The 24,590-nt window shown below is 36.6% G+C and overlaps 1 protein-coding gene across 6 annotated transcripts in view; it reads right to left on the bottom strand.

The window, feature by feature from the left end:
• Lrba (LPS responsive beige-like anchor protein) overlaps positions 1 to 24,590 on the bottom strand; it is a 561,457-nt gene that overhangs the window by 96,866 nt on the left and 440,001 nt on the right. For all 6 annotated transcript variants that reach the window (XM_027392996.2, XM_027392995.2, XM_027392998.1 and 3 more), the window contains one exon: positions 16,337 to 16,489. In XM_027392996.2, the coding sequence (XP_027248797.1) occupies positions 16,337 to 16,489 (153 nt within the window). The remainder of the gene's footprint in view (positions 1 to 16,336; positions 16,490 to 24,590) is intronic.

A 24,590-nucleotide genomic window follows, 5' to 3' on the forward strand; every position in this document is an offset into this window, starting at 1 on the left:
CAGCATGTACAGTATTTGTGCAAAACACATTTGAAAGGAAAGCAGAGTAAGTGCAGAAACAGAAGAAACAAAGCAACTGTGCAATGGGAAGTTATCTTTAGAAAATTAGACTTGACAGTTATTACAATTAGATTATATAAAGTATCAGGGGAGAGAAAGAGTCATGATACAGAAATAGAATAGCAAGATGGGAGATTTCAAACTGCTCAGGCTACAGAAATGACACTGAGTAGATGACTTAAACAGCAGCAATTTAGTTCTGAAGGCTGAGATCCTGGAATACGGGTTCTAGCAGGTTTGGTTTCCTAGCTTCAGATGGTCATCTTCTGGCTTTGTCTTTACAATGTGGAGAAAGAAATCGTTGATGATTATTGTTCTTTTATGATGTCAGCAGTTCTCTTGGATCCTTAGTTAACCTCGGTCACCCCAGAGAACTTGTTTTCAATACGTCATATGGTTCATAGGCAAACTTTTAGGAAGAAAATTCAGTTTACAGCATTCTACCCTTATCCTCCCCAAATTCAGGTCCTTATTTCACAGGAAATAATCCACTTCATAGCCCTAACATCCCTAACTCATTCCAACAACAACTTTAAAGTACGGTCTCATCTATATACCATCTAAGTTAGGTGTGGGTGAAAAGAGGCATGATTCATCCTAAGTCAAAACCACCCCAGTTGTGATTCTGTTAACTCAAGCTATTCCTTCCATAATGTATTGGTGAGGCAGATACAAGATAGATGTTTGCATTCTAAGGAGAAACAGAAAATAAGCAGTGATACAATCTTTAAAGACTGTTGGGAAGGTTAAAGTGAGGTTTTAATAGAACTGAGTGCTTAAATGTGTCCAGGGATATCATAGTAGAAGTCTAAATTCCCACAAGTTAGAGCCTTTACCATTAACCATTGCATGAGTTCCTGCTCTCACTCCTTTTGATGAAGAAGTACTATATGGAACTGTGAGTGAAATAAACCCTGGGTTTGATTTCCAGCACCTACATGGTGGTTCATAATTGTATATAACTCCAGGGATCCAACACCCTCTTCTGAACTCATAGACATCTGACAGACAGATGGTACATACACATTTGTATAAACAAGACATCTATGTAAATTAAAAAAAAGAGCCAACATGTTTTTTTTTTGTTTTTTTTTTAATGAGAGTGAGGGCCATCTTACTGATTTGGATACAAATACTTTCACCCTTAGTCCTCGTCATGATGGTGGTGGGGAAAAAGCAGAGAATGAGTGAGGTGAGAGAAGGTAGGCAGAGAGCTCAGCTATTTGCTTTCCTCTGTGGGTTGGTTTTTTTTAGGATTTTTTTTTTTTATGTGTATGTGTGTGGACCTGAGTGTATGTATTTGCACCATGTGCATTTCATGCAGGTACCTACAGAGGCGAGAAGAAGGTATGAGATCCCCTGGAACTGTTGTTATAGATGGCCGTGAGGCACCTGATGTAGGTCCTCAGCAGGGGTCCTTTCTAGCTCTCTAGTTGTACTAATTTTGTCACAAGGGCTTTTTCCTTATACTTTTCTCTAAAACCAATGATCTCCAACAAGCTCCATCTCCAAGTACCATCACACTGAGTATTAGGGTTCACAAGATACTAAATTGGGGAACGATAAACAATTCCATCCATAACGGATACCAAACTCACCCTTTAATACCCACCTCCAATGCTTCCCAACTTCATTCCTCAAATGCAGCTGCACTATCATCTATGCTTATATTGACCATTCCTATTAATAAACTGTTAATTCCTGCATGGCAGTGATTCTGTCGGTTTCTTCCTTGTATAATCTGAGAATTGAGTAGAGTGTTTGGCCAACAATATGTGCCAATAAATACTTGCTGAATGAAACACTACAGCTTGAGAATGAAAGAAATATACTGAACATTTTTACTGCACTTCTTTACAAGGCATGAATTGCAATAGTAGCTCTCTTCCATCTCTGTAACTCCTTATCTAAATTTTTCTATAATAACTAATACCTTTGGAGTTAAAATGCAGGTTTTACCAATCAGTCCCAGATTATGAGCATTTAATTCATGAACTACAGTCACTTTTACATAAAGAGTGGGTTGAACACATTTTCACCAGAGTAATAAATAACTTCAGATGCCCTTGTGAGAAACTCAGTCATGGGAATCACCTATTAATTTTCTCTTCTGAATATATTTCTACACAGAGAAAGTATTTCCAATCATTATTTTATGGTATCACAGTAGAGAACATTTAATCTTCTTTTTACATAACAATTCACTGGCCATAATGGCCAAGTGGTCAGTCAGTGCTGTATCTACTCTCAATCCATCCTAATGCTTAAAAACATCCTGCTTATTTCCAATGTCACTTTCTACTTACTGCCAAGAGTTTAAATAACTTGATAATGGTCAAGTGCCAGCTAACAGAGCTGACCAATCTTGAAATATTTCAAGTGAAAATATGTATTGCATTCAAATATATCACACTTAGATCATAAACTTTTATGAAATTACTAAGGCAATGGATATGAAAATGCAAACCATATGATCAAAATCATTAAATATGCTAACTATGTTGCTCAACTAAGAGCAAGAATCATAATTCAATTGTATACATATATGATTGTTTAAATGAAAGCAAATAATGTGTTTATGTTGCTCATTTTAGAGAAAATGTATCACCTGTGTATTAAATGTAATACAGCAGCCAGGCCATTAGAAGCTACTGTGTAAATAACAAAGGCTAATCTAAGATAATAAGCCAGAGCTGGGTATGATGGTACATTTAATCCAAGCAGAGGCAGGCCTAGTTTGCCAAGGCTAGCTAGAGTTTAGACAAGGCTACATAGTGGCACCCTTAAAATGTCAAAAAGTCAGAAAATGCTATAATATATGATATCAATTATATGGCGATGTCATCTACAATAATACCTCTAAGACTGTAAGATGAAACAGGTTTTATTTTTCATTAGGATAACCTATTATAATTTCTTACTTTACTCTACTTTAAGACCATATTAAAATACGCTATTAACTATAACATCTTCAAACTAATTTTACTGTTTTCAAAAAGGCCATTTCATGGCCAGTCATGACAGCACATTTCTATAATCCCAGCACTTGGGATATGGGGTACATAGGGAGATTACTTAAAAAAACAAAAACAAAAACCACCGTATCAACATAAAAAAAAGCCCACTTCTTCCTCTTTCTGTAATACCTACTTCAGTTAGTAAAATTCATCTAGGAATTTTGATAAAAAAAAAAAAAACCCTCAAGATTTCCTTCACCTTTTCTGTTAGTATTCACGCATCTGTACTGGCCTGTCCTTGGAGTTCTGACAGGATACACCCTCAGCTGCAGCCACTAAGAGTACCACCTGTGCACATTCACTATGTTCCCTTTTAAAAGGGCCCTGCCCACCTCCCATCTTCCTCTCTTCTCTCTTTTTCTCCCTCTGTCAGTTTCTCTCTTCTTCTTTCCCCTCCTTTCCTCTCTCCTGCTGTTCCTATCCCCAGAGGTTGGTCTCCCCTTTCTCTTTTTCCCTTTTATGATCCCTTTCCCTAATTAAAAAAAAACAAAAAAACAAAAAACCCTCTGCTTGAACCCTGTCGCAAGGCATGTCTCTTTAGAGCTGCTTTTCTTAAATGACAACGTTTTTCTCTGTGTTATCATGACGTGGGCATTAGCTCTAGAATCCTATCCCCACCCCCTGTTAAAATGCAGGCTGTCATTTCTTCCTCTGATCTCACCCATAGCTGCTTGATTGGTTTTCATACCCTGCACTCACACTAGAATGTGAATACTGTATCATGAAGAATACTGTATCTTCCACGTGGTTCTTGGCTGTGTTTAAAATAAAGCTCCAGCTCCTGAGTAAGTAAGGCACACAGACCTCAGGGATGTGGCCTCAGATGATCACTCAAGCACCAGAAACCTATGCAGCAGCTACACAGAAAACCACATTATTCTCACCAATGCCAATGGTTTCTTTGTTGTTACTTGATTTTATTCTTTTAGAACAAAGGGGTCTTTGAGACTTGCCTGAAAGTCACTATATAGACCAGGCTTGCCTCAGACTTCTGGCTCCCTACACCGGCCCTGGGATGATAGGTGTGTACTGTCACAGGAGGCTGCCTATGTGACCCTTTCACATGACTATGATTTTTGCTTTTTTTTTTTTTTTCTGAGACAGGTAGCTTCTCTGTGTAGCTTTGTAGACCAGGATGGCCTTGAATGCACACAGATCTGCCTGCCTCTGCCTCTGCTTCCCAAGTACTAGGATTAAAGGTGTGTGCCACCATCATCCAGCATGACTATGCTTTTTATTTAATCTCTATTTGGTAAATAAATTTTCTTGTCAATATCTTTTTTTTTTCTTGTCTACTATGTTAATTTTATGTGTCAGCATGATAGGGCTAAGAGAGACCCAGGTAGCTAAGAAGTGATATTTTGAGGACTCTGAAGAGGTTTCAGAAGAGGTTAGCATTTGAGCTAGAAGCTAAGCCTTAAAGATCTCTCACCGATGTGAGGAAACACCTTCCAAACCACTGAGGGCCATAACAGAAGGAAAGGATGGGAGAGAATTCTCTCCACATCTTCAGCTCAGACATGCATATTCTCTTGCCTTTGGATATTATTGCTCAAGAGTCTTGGGTCTTTAGGCTCTGTGACTTAGTGGGAGCCTGGTTCTCAAGATTACTACCAGTATAGGAATTATATCAATGGCATTCCAGGTGTGGTTTGAACAAGAAGCTTCCTCACAGGTTCAAGTATTTGAACTGGTCACCATTTGGTGGTGCTGTTTTCGGATGTTATGGAACCTTCAGGCAGTGGAGTCTTACTGGTGAAACATGTCACTGGGGGTGACAGATGACCCCTTCCTGCTTGTTCTGTTTCCTGTGTATGGCTAATGTGACAGCTCAGCTTCCTGCTACTTTGGCCATGCTTTCCTGTGATCATGTACATCTAGTTTCCTGGAACTATAAAGCTCAAATAAGCCTCAAACAAACTCTTAAGTTGCCATTGGTATTTTATAGTATTGTTGTCACAGCACCAAAATGTAACTAACAGCATGCTTGGAGTTTTAACATTGCCTCCTCTGGTTAAACTCTTGGTACTTGGACTGAATTATATCACCAGATGACTTCCATAATCACGTGAGTCAATTAAAAAAATGTAATACTCCCTCTTCTCCCTTTCTGTATTTCTTTCTTTCTAAACATTTTTCTAACAGACAATATGTCACATTATGCTACCATTCCTCAAAAACAATTTTGTTATTTAACCTATAAAAAATACCAACTGAGAAAATTTGAGCAGCAAAGAGTAAAATAAAGAAATCACCAAAACATTAACTATTAAAGTGTTGCTCTAGGCCTATTTCATAAGAATATTTTTCTTATGCCTATGTATCATACAAACAAGTACATAAACTTACATCTCAGATTTTTATAATCTGAATCCTATGTTATCAGAAATTACCTATATTTTATTGAAATACATGCTGACCCTTCATGGACTACTTTGTGCCACTTACTACAGAGTTCTCACTGGGTATGACATCTTACCTAATAGATTTATGCTCAGGTGGGTCATACAGACACATCAAAGGATAAATTCTCCTGTTACATGAACACCAAATCTTTCAAGCAGTATTTGCAAGAGTCTCCAATTTAGGAAGTATCTATTTTATAAGTATCTTGATATAACGTATAGAAAAAAAAAATCCCAGTAATCCATGTGGCCCTGTGGTGCCATTCCTGGGATGATCCTGATAGAAATATAAACAAGTCATCTGCTGCCGAGATGCAGATTACATTTCTCCCAGGAAAGAAGACCATAAATTATGTCACCTTATTTTTAAAAAGGATTAAAACAAAATCTATTATGCATCATTTTGGTATACAGGAGAATTTAAATAACTGTAATACAACTTAATGAATACTAAAGTAAAGAGATAATATAAAAGGCTGTTCCAAAGCATGTTTGTGAGAAGACAGGCCAATAAGTGGTTACTGCAGGTTGAGTTATACCCACTCCACCATAACTCCATATGTTGATATCTTAACCTCTAATAACTCAGAATGTGACCTTATTTGGAAATAGATTATTTATAAAAGTAATCAAGTTAAAATGAGGTTCTAATCCAACATGACTAGTGTCCTTGTAAAATGAGAACAGGGAAACATACATACACATAGAGAGGGAGGTATGGGAAGACTGGAGTTAACACTGCTCTGCGACTTTCACAGGAAGCAAGTTTCTGCAGATGTCTTGAACCACGAGACTGCATATTTTTGTTACTTTACTTACCTAATTTGCAGTACTCTGTTATGGAAACCCAAGGAAACTAATACTAATGGTTACAGGTAAAGTATATTCTAAGAATCTGTATATCATCTAAAAGTAGCAAATTATACTTTATAGAATTCTATAAAAGTGTTATTTGCTTCAGCTCAGGAAATTGATATATGGGTAGCAGATGAGATAAAAGTATTTTATCAATGTATATTTAAGAAATGGATAACAATAGTCACTTAAGGGAATATAACTATTTCTAGGAGAATCATAGCATAGGATAGGACCATGAAGCACATAACTTACAACTAAAGGATTTTATTAAAATAGTGCATATGTGTGCATATCTAGATGTGTATATGTATATATGCATGTATTTATGAATAAGAGGAAGAGGGAACGAAGAAAACACACTAAGGAGGTGGTTAAACGTTAATAGTAGACCCAAGTGAATTGCATATTTGTTACAGTTTAAATATGAATCTCCCACAGAATCATGTGGAGCCTTGGGCCCTAGCGGGTGGTGCTATTTTGGGAATGCTAGAAATTAAAGGGGCGGAAGCTACAATGAAGAAGGGAGTCGTCAGGAGCATGGTCTAAAGGTATTTTGTCCCTGGGCCCTTCCTGTCTCTGCTTTCTCGGCACCATGAGATAAGCAGGCTCCACCACAGGCTCCTGTCACCATGACAGTTTGCTTACCTCAGAACCCAGCAGGAAACTCAGCAACCCCTGAACTGAAACTGCTGAGCCAATCAGTGCCAAACCCAAGGATCAGAGATAATGTTCCCCAACATGATGACCATCTGTCACGTGCCTCCCTCAAATCATTTTACAACCTTGGCACATTTCCTACTGTATATGATTTAAAAAAAGAAAGATAGGACTATGTACCCAGTATAGAAGATGTTCTTAACACTCATTCAGAGTAAGTAACTGTTAATGGGAGAAAAATGGTGTCTCTTTCCATATATTTAAGATATCCACACAACTGGTTGTTGTTTCCTAGCATTATAAGTTTTTGATATGTACCCAGAAGAATATTCATATTCTAATGATAGTTCAAAATTAGAGTGAAAGGAATCAGACCATTAAAAATGAAGTCATGCTGGAAAAGCAAAGCATGTGGCAATCCTCTTTGTGTTTTTCTGAAAAGGTCACTCTCTGGTTACCACACTCAAGGAAATTTGCCAGCGTATACAAAATTCTTCACTGGAAAAAATGTGTTGGATATACAGCAGTTACAGGCAAATCAAATAGACATAAATAGCACAGTAAGCAGTCATTTATTGGGTAGCCCTGCTCAGAGCTGCATGAAAGCATGCAGAGCAGAACCAAACCACAGTGGAGAGTGCTTTCCATGCAGATTGCTGCAGGTGACAGGCAAGATGCCAGGAGGAGGTGTAGTGAGGTCAGGAGGGTCAGATGCCTCTTCCTGGCCCCACAGAGTATCATCACTGGAAGCCAGCTGTCCTCTGTGAATTCTACTTAGAACCTCACATTGGGAGCCAGTGAGTTTCACTCATCTCCAGCCATTGTCATCAGTCCCTGGCAGGAATGATGGCTTCCAGCTGGGCCTGCAGCACACTCATGATAATTCACATAAAGATTAATAGCATAAGGGGTAGATACACTCTAGGCTGCTCCTCTTCCTCCCACTCTCCACCACTACTTCTTTTCTACTACTAACCTCCAGAGAACTTCATATTCTCTTCACGAACTACCACAATGCTGCTTCATTTCTTTTTCCTGATGTCAGTATATTAAGGTACTTCAAGAATTTAGTGAAAGAATTGACTAAATAAAAACTGCCTAAATGAATTACATCAGTCCGCTGAACAGAAGAAATAGAGTCAACCCAAAGACCAGGAAAGTACAGAAATCAAACACATGACAATGTGTCCTCAACAACCTGGAAACAGGGATCTCTACCACACATTCACTGTTCTGATTTAAGTACCAGGCATTACTCTGTTTTGGACATAGAGGATTCAGGTTAACATGGTCACTAAGATCTTTTCAATTTATAGCCAAGTGTGGTGGTGACAGACCTGTAGCCCATTTACTAAGGAGGCAGAGACAGAAGGGTCATCTAAATCTGGGAGTTTGAGACTGAACTGGACACACTGCAAGACCCAATCTCCAAAGATTGAAACCAATTTTAAACAAGAAATTGGTTAAAAAAAATGTCTTAATAGCAAAGATAATTAAAAAACAGAAAGACTAAAGACTAAAGAAAGTGACAGACATGAATTCTACCATAACAAAGCAGCATTAAATGTGAGCAGAGTAAACACTTCAATCAAAAGGCTGTTCTGGATAAACAATTTGACCTAACAATTTGCTATCTATTAAAAAAAAAAAAAACAACACATTTTAGAATTAAAGCCTACATAGATGCAAGTTAAAAGAGGGAAAAGTTTTATGATGCAGACAGCAGTCATTAAAGAACTAGAGTTGCCTTACTAACATCAGCCTATAACATGGAAAAAAATGCCTAGAAACAAGGTGTGGTGTACACATATTTAATCCCAGTACTCAGGAGGCAGATATAGGCAGATCGTATGTGTTCAAGGCTAGCCTGCTCTACATTGTTCCAGGCCAGTCAGGAGTGAGACCCTGGCTCAAAATAAATAGACATAATAAATGAATAAGTAAGATATATATATATAATAATGTTTATGAGCACTGTAAGAGACTGAAAACACTGCCCCTCACCACAAAAGGTTACCAGTTCTAATCCCTGAACATGTAAATGAAGAAATGACTTTGCAAAGCCATTAAATCGAGTATTCTGGTATAGGGAAATTATCCTGGTGTGCCGGAATATAAGAAGAGCTCTAAATATAACAACAATATCCATGTGTATGTCAAGGGAGGGTGTGTGGAGTGGGAATTTAACTGAAGAAGAGAAGGCAGTATGAACACAGGGACGGTGTCTTCTAGAAGGAATCTGATACTGACTTGAGACTTCTGTCCTCTGGAACAGTAACAAATAAATTTCTGCTGTTATAAAGTACTAAATGGCTTGTAATGGTTTATTCCAGAAGCCACAAGGAATAAAAAGAACAGAACCCAATACTATAAAAGGCAAAATCTGACAGAATAAGAGTCAGTCAATACTTGGCAACTTCAATATCTCATTGGAAAAAATTGACAAAATCAGACAATCACAGAGATATATAAGAAGACTTGGAGACAATAAATCAGTTAGATCAACTAACCATTGTAGAATAACATGGAAACACTAGAATATTCATTTTCTCAAGCATATAATATGATGATTCATAAAAACTCATGAGCTAGACAAAAGTATGCTCTCCAACTGCAATGAAATTGAAAATACAAATACAAAGAAGAACTTGAAAAATCAAAAATATTTGAAAATTTAAGCAACACACATGTTTACAAACAAACAAACAGAAGAAAGCTTACAGGAAATATGAGAAAATGTTCAGAGATAGTGACAGCATGGAAACACAAGATCCATGTTTACAAACCACTGCTGAAACTCCACATGAAAGAAAAGTACTAGCTATCAAAGTTGCTTTTGGAAAAGAACAAAAACACCTGCTGGTTTTTAACAGTTTCAGCAACTAGCAGAGTAAACCAAACTTAAAGCAAGCAAAAGAAAAAAAAAAAAACAAACATGGTTAAGAAAAGAAGATGATCCAAGTTACCAAAGAGCATGGCACTGGTGTTATCATACAAACCTTAGAGACAGCACAACAAGGAAACCCATAAATTAGGCAACTTATACTACATGGACAAATTCTCAAAAAGACACAAATCACTAAATTCATGAGAGAAATGGATAGAGTTAAAGTCTTCATAAGTTCATACTTAGCATACACATAAGTTCATACACACAAGAAACAGAGCTAGCACCTCAATACAGCTCTCCCCCACTAAAGAAGCAACCCATGATTTCCATTAAATATTTAAAGAAGAAATCATGTGAATTCTCACAAAGTGTGTCACTAAGTGGAGAAGGAATATGTTACTCATGTAATAGTCACATTTTAATTTTTGTTTCTTGAAAAACCCTCTGCTGTTTCAGGACCACAAAGTTCTTCTGCAGTATCTTCTAAGTTTATAGGTTCAACTCTACATTTAAAGTTTTAGTATGCTTTTGCTTTTGTTTGTGGCATATGATTAGTTTGCAATTATACTTCTGCTCATCTATCTCTTACAGTTTGAACTATGTCTTTTCAAAATTCATATACTGAAGTCTCAATCTCACAGCACCTTGTTAGATGGCCTTAGCAAAAAGAGGGCAGTAACTGAAGACATGTCAACTGCAGTAATGTGGATCCCAAATCTGAGGATATGTAAGGGAAAGTTTCAATGCAGAGACACACCAAGAAAGAGAATCACATGAAGAGATGCATAGAGAATACAGTTATGCAAAAACTGAGAGCTCTGGGTAGAAAACTCCCTCATAATCTACAAAAGAAAACATTTGCCAGCCCTTGGTTTGAGTCGTTCAGCCACCTGGACCACAATACCTTCTGATTCTGTTGTTTCCAGTCAGCTCAGGAGCTAGTTTATAGAATCCCTGGCTAACTAATGAAATAATGATCTTGGCCCCATAAATACTCACGTTCTTCCTTTTTCCCCACAGAAATGAAATACAGTTATAAACAGACGGGCTTTCTTTATGTCCTAGTCTGTTTCCAGGTTTCCTGTTCATCTCTTCCAGTCAGTCAAATTCCCCTATGTTTCTCTAATTACTAGGCTTTTTTTTTTTTAAATAAATGAGTATCTAGTTGATCAACTCTCTCTGAAGTTATGTTCTTGCCCCCAAGGGTTTGAGGCACAGTGACCGTATGCTTTTCACAGTCAGTGTGTCCTGTTCTACAAAATAGAAGCTGACCAGTCATGATGGTGCAAGCCCATAATCCTCACACTATTGAAGTCAGGGGCAGGACTATCAGGGTTAAGTTGTAAAATCTCCTCTTCTTCTTCCCCCAAGTACACACAAGAAACAGAGCTAGCACCTCAATACAGCTATCCCCCACTAAAGAAGCAACCCAATCTTTTGTTGTTTAGATTGGCTTTTCACCAAGAACTAAACAAATTTGGAAAGAGTTAAGAAAATATCACATGGTATGCCTACTTTAAAAAATGTATTATTGTGTGTGTGTGTGTGTGTGTGTGTGTGTGTGTGTGTGTGTGTGTGTGTGTGTGTGTGTCTGAGAGAGAGAGAGAGAGAGAGAGAGAGAGAGAGAGAGAGAGAGAGAGAGAGAACGAGCAGAGGGGTTAGAGAACTTCTTTTGAGAGTCGTGCTTTCCTTTCATCACAGGTTTCAGAGTCCCAGACCTCAGACTACCAAGCTTGCATGGCAAGTCCTTTTATCTGTGAGCCATCTAGTCAGTTCTGGAGTCCTACTTCGATAAACTAAATATTTTATAGTAAATTATAGAACAGTGCCAGTCTATCATGTGGTACATCTCTTTTGCTTATTTTTATAAAGTCATTTTTAAAACTGAACCTTCCAAAGCAATTATAACAAATTATAACAGGACCTAAAACAAACCATAGCAATTTAGATTTCTTTTTTCAACTTCATATACATGTGCTCCTGTTTTCTAAGATGGAGGATCTGTAGCTGAAAATTATTACAAACTACAGCCACTATGGCTGTTTATATTCTTATCCATGTAATTATCTATGTGTTAATAAAAGGGCAACTAGAAGATGAACAATATGAGAAAACTATGTTAGCTCCTGGTATTTCAATTGTAAAAAATAGAAAAAAAAAACCTGTCTACAAGAGGTAGGTTTTAAAAATGCTATTTCCTTATAGTTCTCATCAGGGCCATGTGATTCTTGCTCTCAACACTTCGGGCATTACTTGAAAACTATATTTCCTATTAAAAGAAAGAAGTTCTCAAAGATTGATCTAATTTACTCAGAAATAAAATATCTCTGCTGGTTTAAGTTAAATGGGTTTAAATTGTAGCAATACATAAGGAAAGAAAAACCCTACTAGGATACTGGAGAAACAAAAATCTATATTTTCTATTTTCTGTCAAAAAGCTATAAAAAATAATAACCCTTTCAATTTGCTTGTACATCCTTGGATGATATTGGAGAAGTAGTAAAACATTTCTTTTCTTTAACTTCTCAAATAATTGATTGCCACATGATTGTTAGGAAGTAGTAAAGAAAACAAAAGATATAGAAGATACACAAATGTGATTCTGACTGGTAACCTAGAGACATTGCACTAGCACCATGTGGCCTGTGTTATGCTCCTGGAGGCCTGGAAACACTAAACAGACTAAGCTATCAAAGAGGAAATAACCTCTAAAGGTTACTTTTGTCTTACTGATGCAATAGTACTGGTCCATAGATAGGTACCCAAACAATTACATGATAAATGCATTAGTCATTGTTCTTACAGTGCAAATATACTCTATATCCAAAAGCTAAATAAAATGATCCATGCTGAAACTTTGAGAAACAGTCTTTTCATCAGGGCTTTAGGTATGTTTTGTTTTTTTGTTTTTTTTTTGTTTTTTTTGTCTTTTATTCAACTTAGACTTGACAAGATGGGAGACAATATAATACAGGTCCACTACTGGTAAGCACTGAGCATCCTAAACCATACATTTTATATTATTTGAAAGTATAAAAGTCTGTTTCACATTTATATTTCTAAGTAGTATTTGGAATAGTTATTCTTTCCAAATACTGTTAAAACAGATCAATCTCAGGGATGTAATTGAAATTGTTTTGGTTTTACTGGATTCCATTTGTTCAGAACAAAGAGAATACAAGTTGTTTAAAGGATTAAATTTATGTGACTTTTCCTCCTACAATATGGAAAACATTGTCTTCTGTACATAGGGCATCACTTGGCCAGTCTACCAATCCCACACTTAGATCTTCATTACCTACACAAAGCACTGAGGGAGAATGTTAGCTAAGACAGCAGTTATAGTCAGGTGATACAAGTAGAAAATGTAACATTACTGGTCCACCAACAGAATTGTATGATATTAAAAATATCCAATCCCTTTGAGCTACTATTTGAACAACCAAATACTTAAAAAAGAAATGCTGGATATTCTAAAATAAGTATGCCAGTTAATTGATTCTGTGATCCTCAGCTACCAACCAAGTGCTGCAGAATCTTTTATTATCCACTGCCCTATAGATCATCTGTTCTTAGTGCCGGCTTGTTCCAGAATAGAGACAGCTGCAACACTATATCCCTGTTCAACCTGAGGACCATCTGACTTTAATTGTAATACACAGCTTGATGTGGCTCTGGCTATGAGAAGCCAAAGTATCGTCTGTAATAATCTGGAAAAGCAGAAACCTGCCAACAGAGGGCTGGAAACAGGGACTTGTGCTGTCTGACTGCCTGACGGGCTGCAGGAAATATGATTAATGAGTAAGGTATAATGATATCAGGAACCCGATTAGCACCACAAAAAGGTCACAGATCAAAGTAGTATGCATTTCATGAGCTAAAATCATTGCATAAAATCTGTGGACTTGAAGAGGTAAACCAAAAGAGGATGGAATAAAACCTTATGTGATAACATGCTAAAAGCTACGTAAAACACCCCTAGCAATTTAGTCACTGATAGAAAGTTGAAAGAAATTATAAAGTGCACCAACATGCATTGCACTGCAGAAAGATTTGTTCACCACAGATGCACACAGCTAATTTTAGAATGAGCAAATTATTAAATTCTTTAAGAAGACACATGAATAAAATAAAATATTTTTGTAATTATGAATTATATTAAGACATAGATATTCATCTTTACACTTACTTGCATTTGATTTGCAGTGAGTTTTTATTTGGCTTTGTTTGGGAATATAACCTCATTTGGACCATTAAGTGTAAAGATATGTATCAAAGTCATGAGATAGTTTACAAAAAACATATGACTACCAACAAAGTCTGTGAGAGAAATGGTAAACATTACTAGTCATAAGGGTTACAACAGGTACCTACTAGAATATCTTAAGTGCCTAATAGTGACAATATCAAGCCTTGTGAAGGACATAGAAAACCCCACACATTGGTATGCATACAAACAAGACCACATAGGTAACATATTCCCAGCAAAAATTCCACTCCTAGAAATTTCCTCAAACAGAACAAAAACAGATGTTCATGCTAAATCATATACAAAAACATTCATAATAGCCCCAAACTAAAAAAAAAAACCTGAAAATGTCAATTAATTGCTAAACATAACTAGCCAATAATATCCAATAGCAATACAAAGAAATTAATTACTGCAATGAGCAGCAACATGGATGGATCTCAAAAACATCTTGCAAAGTGCCAGAACCCAGGCACAGGATGATAACACATTGTATGATGCCATTAATTTAAATTTCTATAAAAACAAAACTACAGAAGTGCAATGCATGAGAGACTGGGGACAGGAGTGGGGTTGCAGTCTGAGTGCAGAGTGGCCCAGGGAAACTTCCTGAAATTGTGGGAACATCCTGCAGCTGCACTGTAGTCAAATTATACTGTATAAATTTATTGAAGCTCACTAAAGGGTATGCTTTTTTTAAAAGTTGACTTATATAGGATGCAAATTATAGCTCAATGAATCTACTCTAAAAGAACAAACACAAAGATAACATAGTACAAATGTACCTGGAATAACCTCTGTATGCCCCTGAGAACAACACAACCACAGGCACACCATACTTAAGGGGGCATGTCCTGCAGCTTCTTTCACGGACTCTTATACTAGTCAAGTTAACAGTGAGAATCTGAAAGATGCTTTATGTATCACAAATAGTGTTACAGTCACTAATAACATGTATTATGAATACTAATAACTATTTTCTGAACATACCATACCCCATTGAATAACCGAGGTGTAATGTATACAAAATTGAAATTTGTACTAAAAAATTTAAATTATAAATGAAAAACAAACAAAACAGGGTTCAGGAATACTAACTTGCCTAGGATTCCTTGATTGACAGTGTGACTGATTCATGATTGGTAAGTTTGGTTTATCTCTGGAGTCTATCTTTTCACTGCCCAGCAGTGTGTTTATTATGAGTAAAATATGACATGTCAGTAAGAATGGGACTAGAGCTAGGATCTGGAAGATAAAATATAATCACTGGTATAAAAATTAAGGAATGCTACCTGGAAAACACAAATATAGTATATTTTGCTTAATCATAAAATAAAAAAAATTTAGCTAATTTAAATTATACTTAAACTTTTTTTTTTTAGTTTTACATATTTTTTCTGCATGATTGATTTGCCTGCATGTATGTATGTGCACCATATGTGTGCCTGGTGCCTCTGGAAGTCAGAAGAGGACATTGGATCCCTGGAACTGGAGTTACAGATGGTTGTGAGTCACCGCATGGGTGCTGGGAACCAGACTGGGGTATTCTGCAATAAAAGCACTTAAGCACTAAGCTATCTCTATAACACCCAACTGCATTTTTAATATTAAGAATGGCAAAGACAACACTTTTACATACTGAGAATACTCCTTCATTCCAAACTTTTATAAAACTTAAAAGGCAAAAAAAAAAAAAAAAAGTATAACTGTATTTTCTGAAAAGACATGTAATGGGGAAATTACAGAATAGGATACTAATCTGCTGTTTTTAAACTCAGTAAGTACTATGTTTTTAAGTTTTCATACTTGAAATATGGTAGGAGATTTTCTTTCAAACTATGTATGTATAGGATGTAACTTGAAGATGTTCTTGGTTACTAAAATGTGCTATGAACTAGCATGAAATGCAAAATAACCCTTCCTTGTCAAGGGAGGCTCATACTTAAAAATACAAACAATTCCAGGTTCTCCAATACCATTTGCTTATAATTTTAAATTATCCAGAACATATAGAAAGCAACTTAAATTCTGGATTTAAAAAGCATTATACTTTTAATTCAATACAATTCTTTGAGGTACATGGTAGCTAGTAAAGTACTGTGCTATTTTTAGCAGCTCCTATTAGCTACAGTGTTATACAGGAAGGCAAGGGTTAATGTTTTACATCAACACATGACAGAGCAGATGATTACTATCTTACCAATCTGTTTATGCGAACAAACTCTTCTGAGGTTTTGGCCCAAGGAGGAAGTTCGACATCAGACACCACTGTCCCATCATCCATCACTCCAAGGTTATAATTATTGAAGTTGACAAACATCTCAGGGAGGTAATAAAATTCAGGAATCAATTCCTATATAAAAATGAAAGAAATGTTACATCATAAAATATGGGATACGGACTAAATACATGTAACATGGTCTGATTATTTCATATTATACGGAACAACAACAACAAAATTATGTAGATATTTTTCTCTTTGTTTTGTCACTAACTTCCTGTTAAGAGAGAAGGTCATGACCTGGAAAATGTACACAGCATCTTAATGAACATACTCGGCAGCCTTTCTTTCAGGTCACATCTCAAAGCATAAGAAACTCTTAAATTCAAGTAAGCAAGTAATAATTGAGAACCAACAAGATATAAACATAAGTTTCAAGCTATAACATTAAAAGCCCAAGACAAAATATTAAAGATGTAATATATGGAGTTCGTAGCAGAAAACAATCTTTATAGAATAAGAGTTGAAACTTTGGTCTCAACAAAGAGAATAATTATTTGCATTTTACCCATAAACAGTAATTTTCACATCAAAACATGAAAGATTCTTAAGATACTAACTCTAACAGAAGATATAAATTTATCATTAATCTAGAAAACAATCCATATAAAAAACTAATTAAATTACTTTTAATGGCTGCAAAACCAATATTTAAAAAGGAGAAAAATGCAGCCAGTAGGCTTTTGTGGCCAGAGAGCCCATATGTAACTTTTTCAGAGGCCCTATAGAGCAGGCCCAAAATCCACTCTTGACATGGGTCAGTGCCTCAGTGGTCTTTCAGAAACCCCCTCAGGGCCAGCTACCACAGGTCTGAATTTCCAAACAGTAGTAAAATAGAGAGGTCATCAGATTTTGGACAAGGTCAGTATGAACTTGCTAGAGCAGAGAAAAAAGATGCAGCAAGAATGAAGCTATTCTCACTTTCATAGCCCACATGGAATGCTGCTTGACTTTGAATTGCATGTCTTTTGTTTACAATCTTGATAATTAACTATGTTGGGCAGAATGAGCTCCTCCTTAAAATGCCCCACAATTCCATGATCATTAGACTTGAAAGACTTCTAAAGTGAATGGTTATTTATCTTTTAAAAGAAGAATCTTATTTTAAAAGTTTAACCTTAAATTAGATAGCTCTCACACACAAAATTTTAAGGAATCTTTGGAAGCCTTGCCTGTAACTCTAATCTCTAATTGGCATAAGAAATAAAGACAAGTGCATGCTATTTCATGTACAAAAGTGTAATAATATATTTGTATAAAGCTAACATTTATTGCATGGTTTGAGTAAAGAGCTTAGATTTCTAATAAACTTTACCGTATTTTACTTTCATAACAGCTTTATAAGGTGAGCTAATGGTTCCATCTTATAAATGAATGAATGAAAGAAATGTAAGCATGGTGGCACGTGCCTGTAACTCCAGCGTTTAGAAAATTGACGGAAGAAAGACAGGTCACCGGGAGGTTAAGGTTATCTGGATTACATAGTAAGACAGGGGCCAGTCTAGGCTACATAGTAAAACTTTGTCTGTAAAAAGCAACTGTCCAAGATGGCTAAGCAGTAAATGTTCCCATCACATAAACCTGAAGACCAGAGTTTGACCTCCCTAGGTGGCAAGGGAGAACCCGTGGAACATACTCCCCTACACACACACACACACACACACACACACACACACACACACACACACACACACACACACACCAAACAGATTGATGGAGTGAAACAGAAGCTAAAGAGGTAGTTATGTAGTTTCCCAAAGATTAATGAAACATGTTTCTTAAAACATATGGTCAGTTTATTCAGCCTGGAGGGAAGAAAGGAGAAGAGGATACGGTGAGGGTGAGTCATTGAGTCATGTAGGGAAGGAGAACGGAAGGCATGAAGGGGCAGGAACAGAACATGGTATAAGAGGGAAAGATGCCTTCATCCAAAAGACTGCAAATAATATTCTAAGAACACAACTAAAAAGCTGAATGCATGGAAGGCAGAAAGGCCAATTTTCTAGGCACTCCCTAAACCTGGATTCTCATACAAGCTTTAAGAGATGGAAGGCTTTGCCCTGCCACTTTAATAATTTTGGATGAATTTGCTACCACCCTGATATGAATAAAGGTTAGAATGAAATTAGGATGGTTCTTCTGTGTTTCAGTTGGTTATTATGATTTTTTGTTTATTTTAGTAATGAATTACTAATATATTATTTGGCAGTACATTTTGGGGACACAAAATGGTAGGAAGAATTCAATAAAGGCAGGAATAGAAATGTAGTATGAATGTTGCCTTTTAGTAAAAGAATAAAACACAGTAAGGGTTTTTGTTTGTTTTTACTTTTTCTGATACACTGTAGGTTTTACACTGTAGCCCAAGTTATCCTGAAATTTTCTATGTAGCCCAGGCTCTCTGACCTCATCGCTATTCTCATGACTTCATGGCTTTACCTCACAAGTGTTTAGATTACAGGTGAGTAAATTCTTTTTGCTTGATTATTTAGCCCTTGGGTAGATAAAAAGGGTGATACATCACATAATTCCAAAACTGATTGGTTTTTAACCTTTACAGATAACTGTGTCAATGTTTGAACAGAGAGAGAAGAGTGTTTTCTATCCATATAAAACACAGATCAACTGGGCAGTGGTGGTGCATGCCTTTAGTCCCAGCACTTGGGAGGTAGCGGCAGGAGGATGTCTGTGATTTTGAGGCCAGCCTGATTTACAAAGCAAGTTCCAGGATGGCCAGGTCTGTTACACAGAGAAATTCTGTCTTGAAAAACTAAAACCAAAACCAAACAAAACAAAAGCAACACAGATCAAAGTGAAAGATCTATGAAAAGTATAAAAAAAAAAAACTCACTTATTAAGACAAAACAAACAGCATTCAGAATTCAAAGGAGAAAATGAAGCCTAAAAGTAGGGTAGTCACAGAGGGCTGTAGGTAAAAGAATGCACTGTAGTAGTTTCCTGAGACAGAGTTCTGCAGTCTGTTTATAATTATTTATTTGTATTTTTCTCTAAAAAGAAGACACTAGGAAGAGGTCACTCTAAGTAATTTGTTCTTGGTTATAAATTCCAGTCCATATATGGTCCACAACATATTGGGCATTGAGCAAAAATCTGTTACATGAATAACTGAAAAGGAAATAGTATTGAGGATTAGGAGGTGTCTCAGTAAGTATAGTGCTTGCTGTGCAAACATGAGGACCTCAGCATGGAGCTGCAGGCCCCATGTAAAACCTGGTACTGTGGGACGTGTCTATAAATCTAGTGCTCCTACAGAGAGAGATGGAGGTGGAGACAGGAGAATCTCTGAGAGCTCCTGGGTCAGGAGGCCTGAAAACAGTCAGTAGTAAACTACAAAAAGGTCCTATTCAAACAATGTCGAAAGCAAGATTGACATCAGAGGTTGTCCTTTGGTCTTTACATGTCTGTTGTGGTACATATGCACCTGTACTCATATACATGAGCACATGCGTGCATATGTGCCTGTACACGTGCATATGCACACACACACACACACACACACACACACACACACACACACACACACACACACACACACACTACACAAAAATAAATAAAAATGGGATTTAAGCCTAAAACAATAGCAGAGGAAAAGACAAGGGCATTCCTGATAAGGAAGGTGTCTTAAGAAGAGATACTGAGGGCTGGAGAGATGGCTCAGAGGTTAAGAGCACTGGCTGCTCTTCCAGAGGTCCTGAGTTCAATTCCCAGCAACCACATGGTGACTCACAATCATTTGTAATGAGATCTGGCGCCCTCTTCTGGCATGCAGGAATACACGAAGGCAGAATGTTGTATACATAATAAATCTCTTTACAAAAAAAAAAGAGAGAGAGATACCAAGATTGACATGTATACGCCATTTATTTTTAATGATCAATGAGGAAAAAATTGGTTTAGAAAAAGAGTTGAAAATAAAGTAGAAAGAATAAGTACAGTGTGAGAAAACCTACATGCCCAGGTCTAAAGCTTAACTAACCCTTTTCCATGAAAAAATTAGTTCTATCAAGGACACTTAAAAACAACACAAGCTTAAATAGAACAAGTCTTTCCAAGAAATTATACTGAAGAGATATTATGAAGATTCAACATATAGCATGAAGAACATAATCAAATAAGCACAATTAAATTACTAAGAGGGGAACATATACAGTTAAAACATACTATAATCTTAAGATAAGGAAAGCACCATAAGTTGATGAAAGTTGAATCCCCTCTTATCATGAAACAAACATGAACTTAATAAAGACACCAATATAAACCAAAGGAGCACATGTCCAGAGAGCCAAAGCGTTATTAAGGATGATGCCGACACCCAGGCATCTCAGCACAGTTCTCTTTTGAAAACAGCATTTCCCTAAGAACCTTGCTGTGATACAATACCAAATATTACCATTCAAAATTATATTCTTTGACAGATGAAATTTAGTAACAAAGTCAAAGATTATGTCTTTCTGATGCTTTAAATGCACACTTACAAAGTGAAGTATGTTTTATATTCATCTGAACAGAACACTCGGCTCTGGATAAAAAACACATGTTCAGCAATTCTTTAAAACATCAGTGGGAAATGACAAGAAAACAACAATGACAGGAGACAGATATATTTACAGTCCACATTTTCCTTCAGCTTGCTGACAACAATTTTAATTTCTATCAGTTAATTAGGCAGATAGGTTTTAGAGGCAGGTGACATGGGCAAACTTTAGTGATCATCTCCTAAAACAAAAACGTGATAGGTTCAAACAGAGGTTATACCACAATTCAGGGTAAGCTCATTGCTTTGATCACAAATCCTAAGGCTTTCATGGCATGATGACAAGGATTGGTTGTGACCACACATATGCTTTAGTTTTCTTCATGAAGGTACAATCCCCACTGATAGGAACGGCCTGTGCAGCCAGGCTGTGCGACTCTCCCTTCATTAGTCACCAATTCTCTCCACTGAACTAAAACCATCACTCCCCTTCATCTGGGCAAACACATCAAATGCCAATGCATTAACCTAAAGAATGCAACAAAAAAAAAAAAAGAAAAAAGAAAGCAAGAAAAAGAAAACAAAAAGCCAAAGCAAAGATGCTGCTTCAGAATACAAGTTTATATTGACTCATTCAAGTATGAAACCTTGACAGTTCCAATGTTCAATTGTAGCACTGTTGTTAGGAACAGGACACTGAAGGTGAAGAGATTGGAGGGCAAAATTTTAGCTCTTTACCAGTGGGAAAAATGATACACTTTATGATATGAAAACCTAAAGATTTCTTTAGAAAAAAAGCTGATGAACAAGTATTGTTTATATTCTGATACATGTAAACCAAAAATCTATTTTGCTAGCGCACAAATGAAAAGTTTTGAATGCTTGACCAAAGTATATTATATTAATATTTATAATCCAGATTAAATGAAAGCTTTCAAATTGAGGTTTAAACTTAATTCTTTTTATTTAGATATCATTTTTTTACATATTATATACATTACTTTCTTCAGTAAAATAAAAATCAGCATTTTTTAAAGTTGAAGTAGAAAAAAATAATCTCTGGAACTTCTAGATGGGCCTAGTAAGTACCATAAAAGACTATGATTTCAAATGCATTAAAAATTATAAGTTACAAGCAAATAGGCAATAGATAATCTATTTCAATCTGATATAGTGGAAAGAATAATTGTGTTTGAGTCTTGTCTACTTAATTTACTGTCACATGCTCTTAATTTAATTTCTTGACCCTATTCACCTCACTTGTCAGTTTTAAAACTCAGGATTTGTATGAAGCTCCTATAGCACAAAATTTTATGTATAAATATTATATGACCCTCAATTTTAAAAATTCCAAATTACCTATGCACTAAAATTTTTAAATGCAAGAGGGCATTCACTGAACTATGCCCACTTAATAAAAGCCTTCAAATGTAATTCTAAGAACACCTAGCAAAATTCACTTGTAAAAGAAAGTACACTCACAAAAATATCTGAGAATTAATATTTCTTGCTAAATCACCATCACATTAAGAAATTTATTATTTTTTATTAGCAATGATTTAACTTGTCATGTAGGGCTTAACATAAATAACCCCAATAGCATATAGTTCACTCCTGCTTTCAACACATTTTCCACTTCATATTTAGACTATATATTTCTATTAGGTCTTCTGTTGTTCTAGACTGCTATCTTCAGGGAAATTGTAATTTAGGAAGAGATAATGGGCACTAATAATATAAACAAACAGTAAAAATGCGACTGCTATTAAAGAAAACATAGAGGCTGGGGAGAGCTTCACCAGCATGAGCCCTTGAGTTTGCTTCCCAGAATCCACTGAGGTAGTAGATGGTAAGCCAAAGGCTTCATGCTTTACAAATCTCACAAGACAAAATAAAACTACTGCAAAACTATTTACAATCATCTCATTTTGGAGATATAAAGATATAGATGACTAAAACTATTTCAGACAGGGTTAAAATTAATTCATGTAACATTATTGTACTTATTTAGAATATTTTTAAGTAATATGGTATTCAATTGTATTACATTTACTGTATGTGTGGAATATGGTTTCTTATTCAGCTTAATTTCATAATATAAATTTTATACTAGTCACTAACAATACATAATTAAGTATTAAAAAGTTTTACAGTGGAATATCTAAAAATAACTATATAGACTGATAAAATACCACATGGATTTATGTAAGGTTGTAACAATAAAAATGGAATTAGTACTGATTATAAAGTTTGTTAAAATTTCATTATCTATAATTTTCTGTAACTCTTTGTTAACACACAAAATTTAATTCCAATTTTTGTTATAGACAAAACTCTCAGTTCTCCAAGTAAGATATTAGCCTCATTCCAAGTATAGCACACACCCGGTTAACTGGAAGCCTTTGGCTCTCCTGTCTTTCCCAGGCTTTTTCACTTACTCCTAGAAAAACTGCCTGTTTTCCTGTCCCCATAATCCTTTGACTTCATCCTCTCAGCTCTATAATTGGTTGAGGCTCTTACCAGCTTTCCTTGTAACTAGCTCCAGGATCCCACAACACATCCTTTCACCCATAGCTCCCAACCTCCCCTCAGATCTCCTTTCCATACTTCTGCCAAAGCTATTTTTCCATAGAAAATTTTATTTTATTTTTTCCATTTTTTATTTAAAGTAGAAACCAGATTTTTTTACATGTCAATCCCAGTTCCATCTCCCTCCCCTCCTCCCCTGCCCCCCACTAACACTTACCTATCCCATACCCTTTCTGCTCCCTTGGAGGGTGAGGCCTTCCTTGGTGGGGATCTTCAGAGTCTGTCATATCTTTTGGGATAGGGCCTAGACCCTCCCCCGTGTGTCTAGGCTCAGGGAGTATCTCTCTATGTGAAATGGGCTCCCAAAGTCCATTCCTATACTAGGGAAAAGTACTGATCTACTACAGGAGGCCCCATACATTTCGGAAGCCTCCTCACTGACACCCACGTTCCTGGGGTCTGGATCAGTACTATGCTGGTTTCCCAGCTATCACTCTGGGGACCAAGAGCTAGCCCTTGTTCAGGTCAGCTGTTTCTATTGGTTTTACCAGCCTCATCTTCACCCCTTTGCTCATCACTCCTCTGCAACTGGATTCAGTTCAGTGTTTAGCTGTGGGTCTCTGCTTCTACTTCCATCAGCTGCTGGATGAAGGCTCGAGGATGGCATATAAGTTAGTCATCAATCTCATTATCAGGGGAGGGCATTTAAGGTAGCCTCTCCACTGTTGCTTTAGATTGTTAGTTGGTGTCATCCTTGTAGATCTCCGGACATTTCCGTGGTGCCTGATTTCTCTTTAAACCTATAATGTCTCCCTCTATTGTGGTATATCTTATCTCGCTCTCCTCTATTCTTCCCTTGACTCAACCGTCCTGCTCCCTCATGTTCTCCTCACCACTCCTCCTCTCCCCTTCTCATTCTCCTAGCTCCCTGTCCCCTCCCACCATGCTCCCAATTTGCTCAGGAGATCTTGTCCCTTTCCCATTCTCCAATGGGGCTGGAGGCTCAGTGGTTAAGAGCACTGGCTGCCTTTCCAGAGGACTGGGGTTCAATTCCCTGCACCCACATGGCAGCTCACCACTGTCTGTAACAGTTCCAGGGAATCTGATACCTTCACACAGAGAAACATGTAAGAAAAAGCACCAATGCAC

Source organism: Cricetulus griseus (assembly GCF_003668045.3).
Source record: "Cricetulus griseus strain 17A/GY chromosome 1 unlocalized genomic scaffold, alternate assembly CriGri-PICRH-1.0 chr1_0, whole genome shotgun sequence".
In the NCBI taxonomy this organism is placed as follows: domain Eukaryota; kingdom Metazoa; phylum Chordata; class Mammalia; order Rodentia; family Cricetidae; genus Cricetulus; species Cricetulus griseus.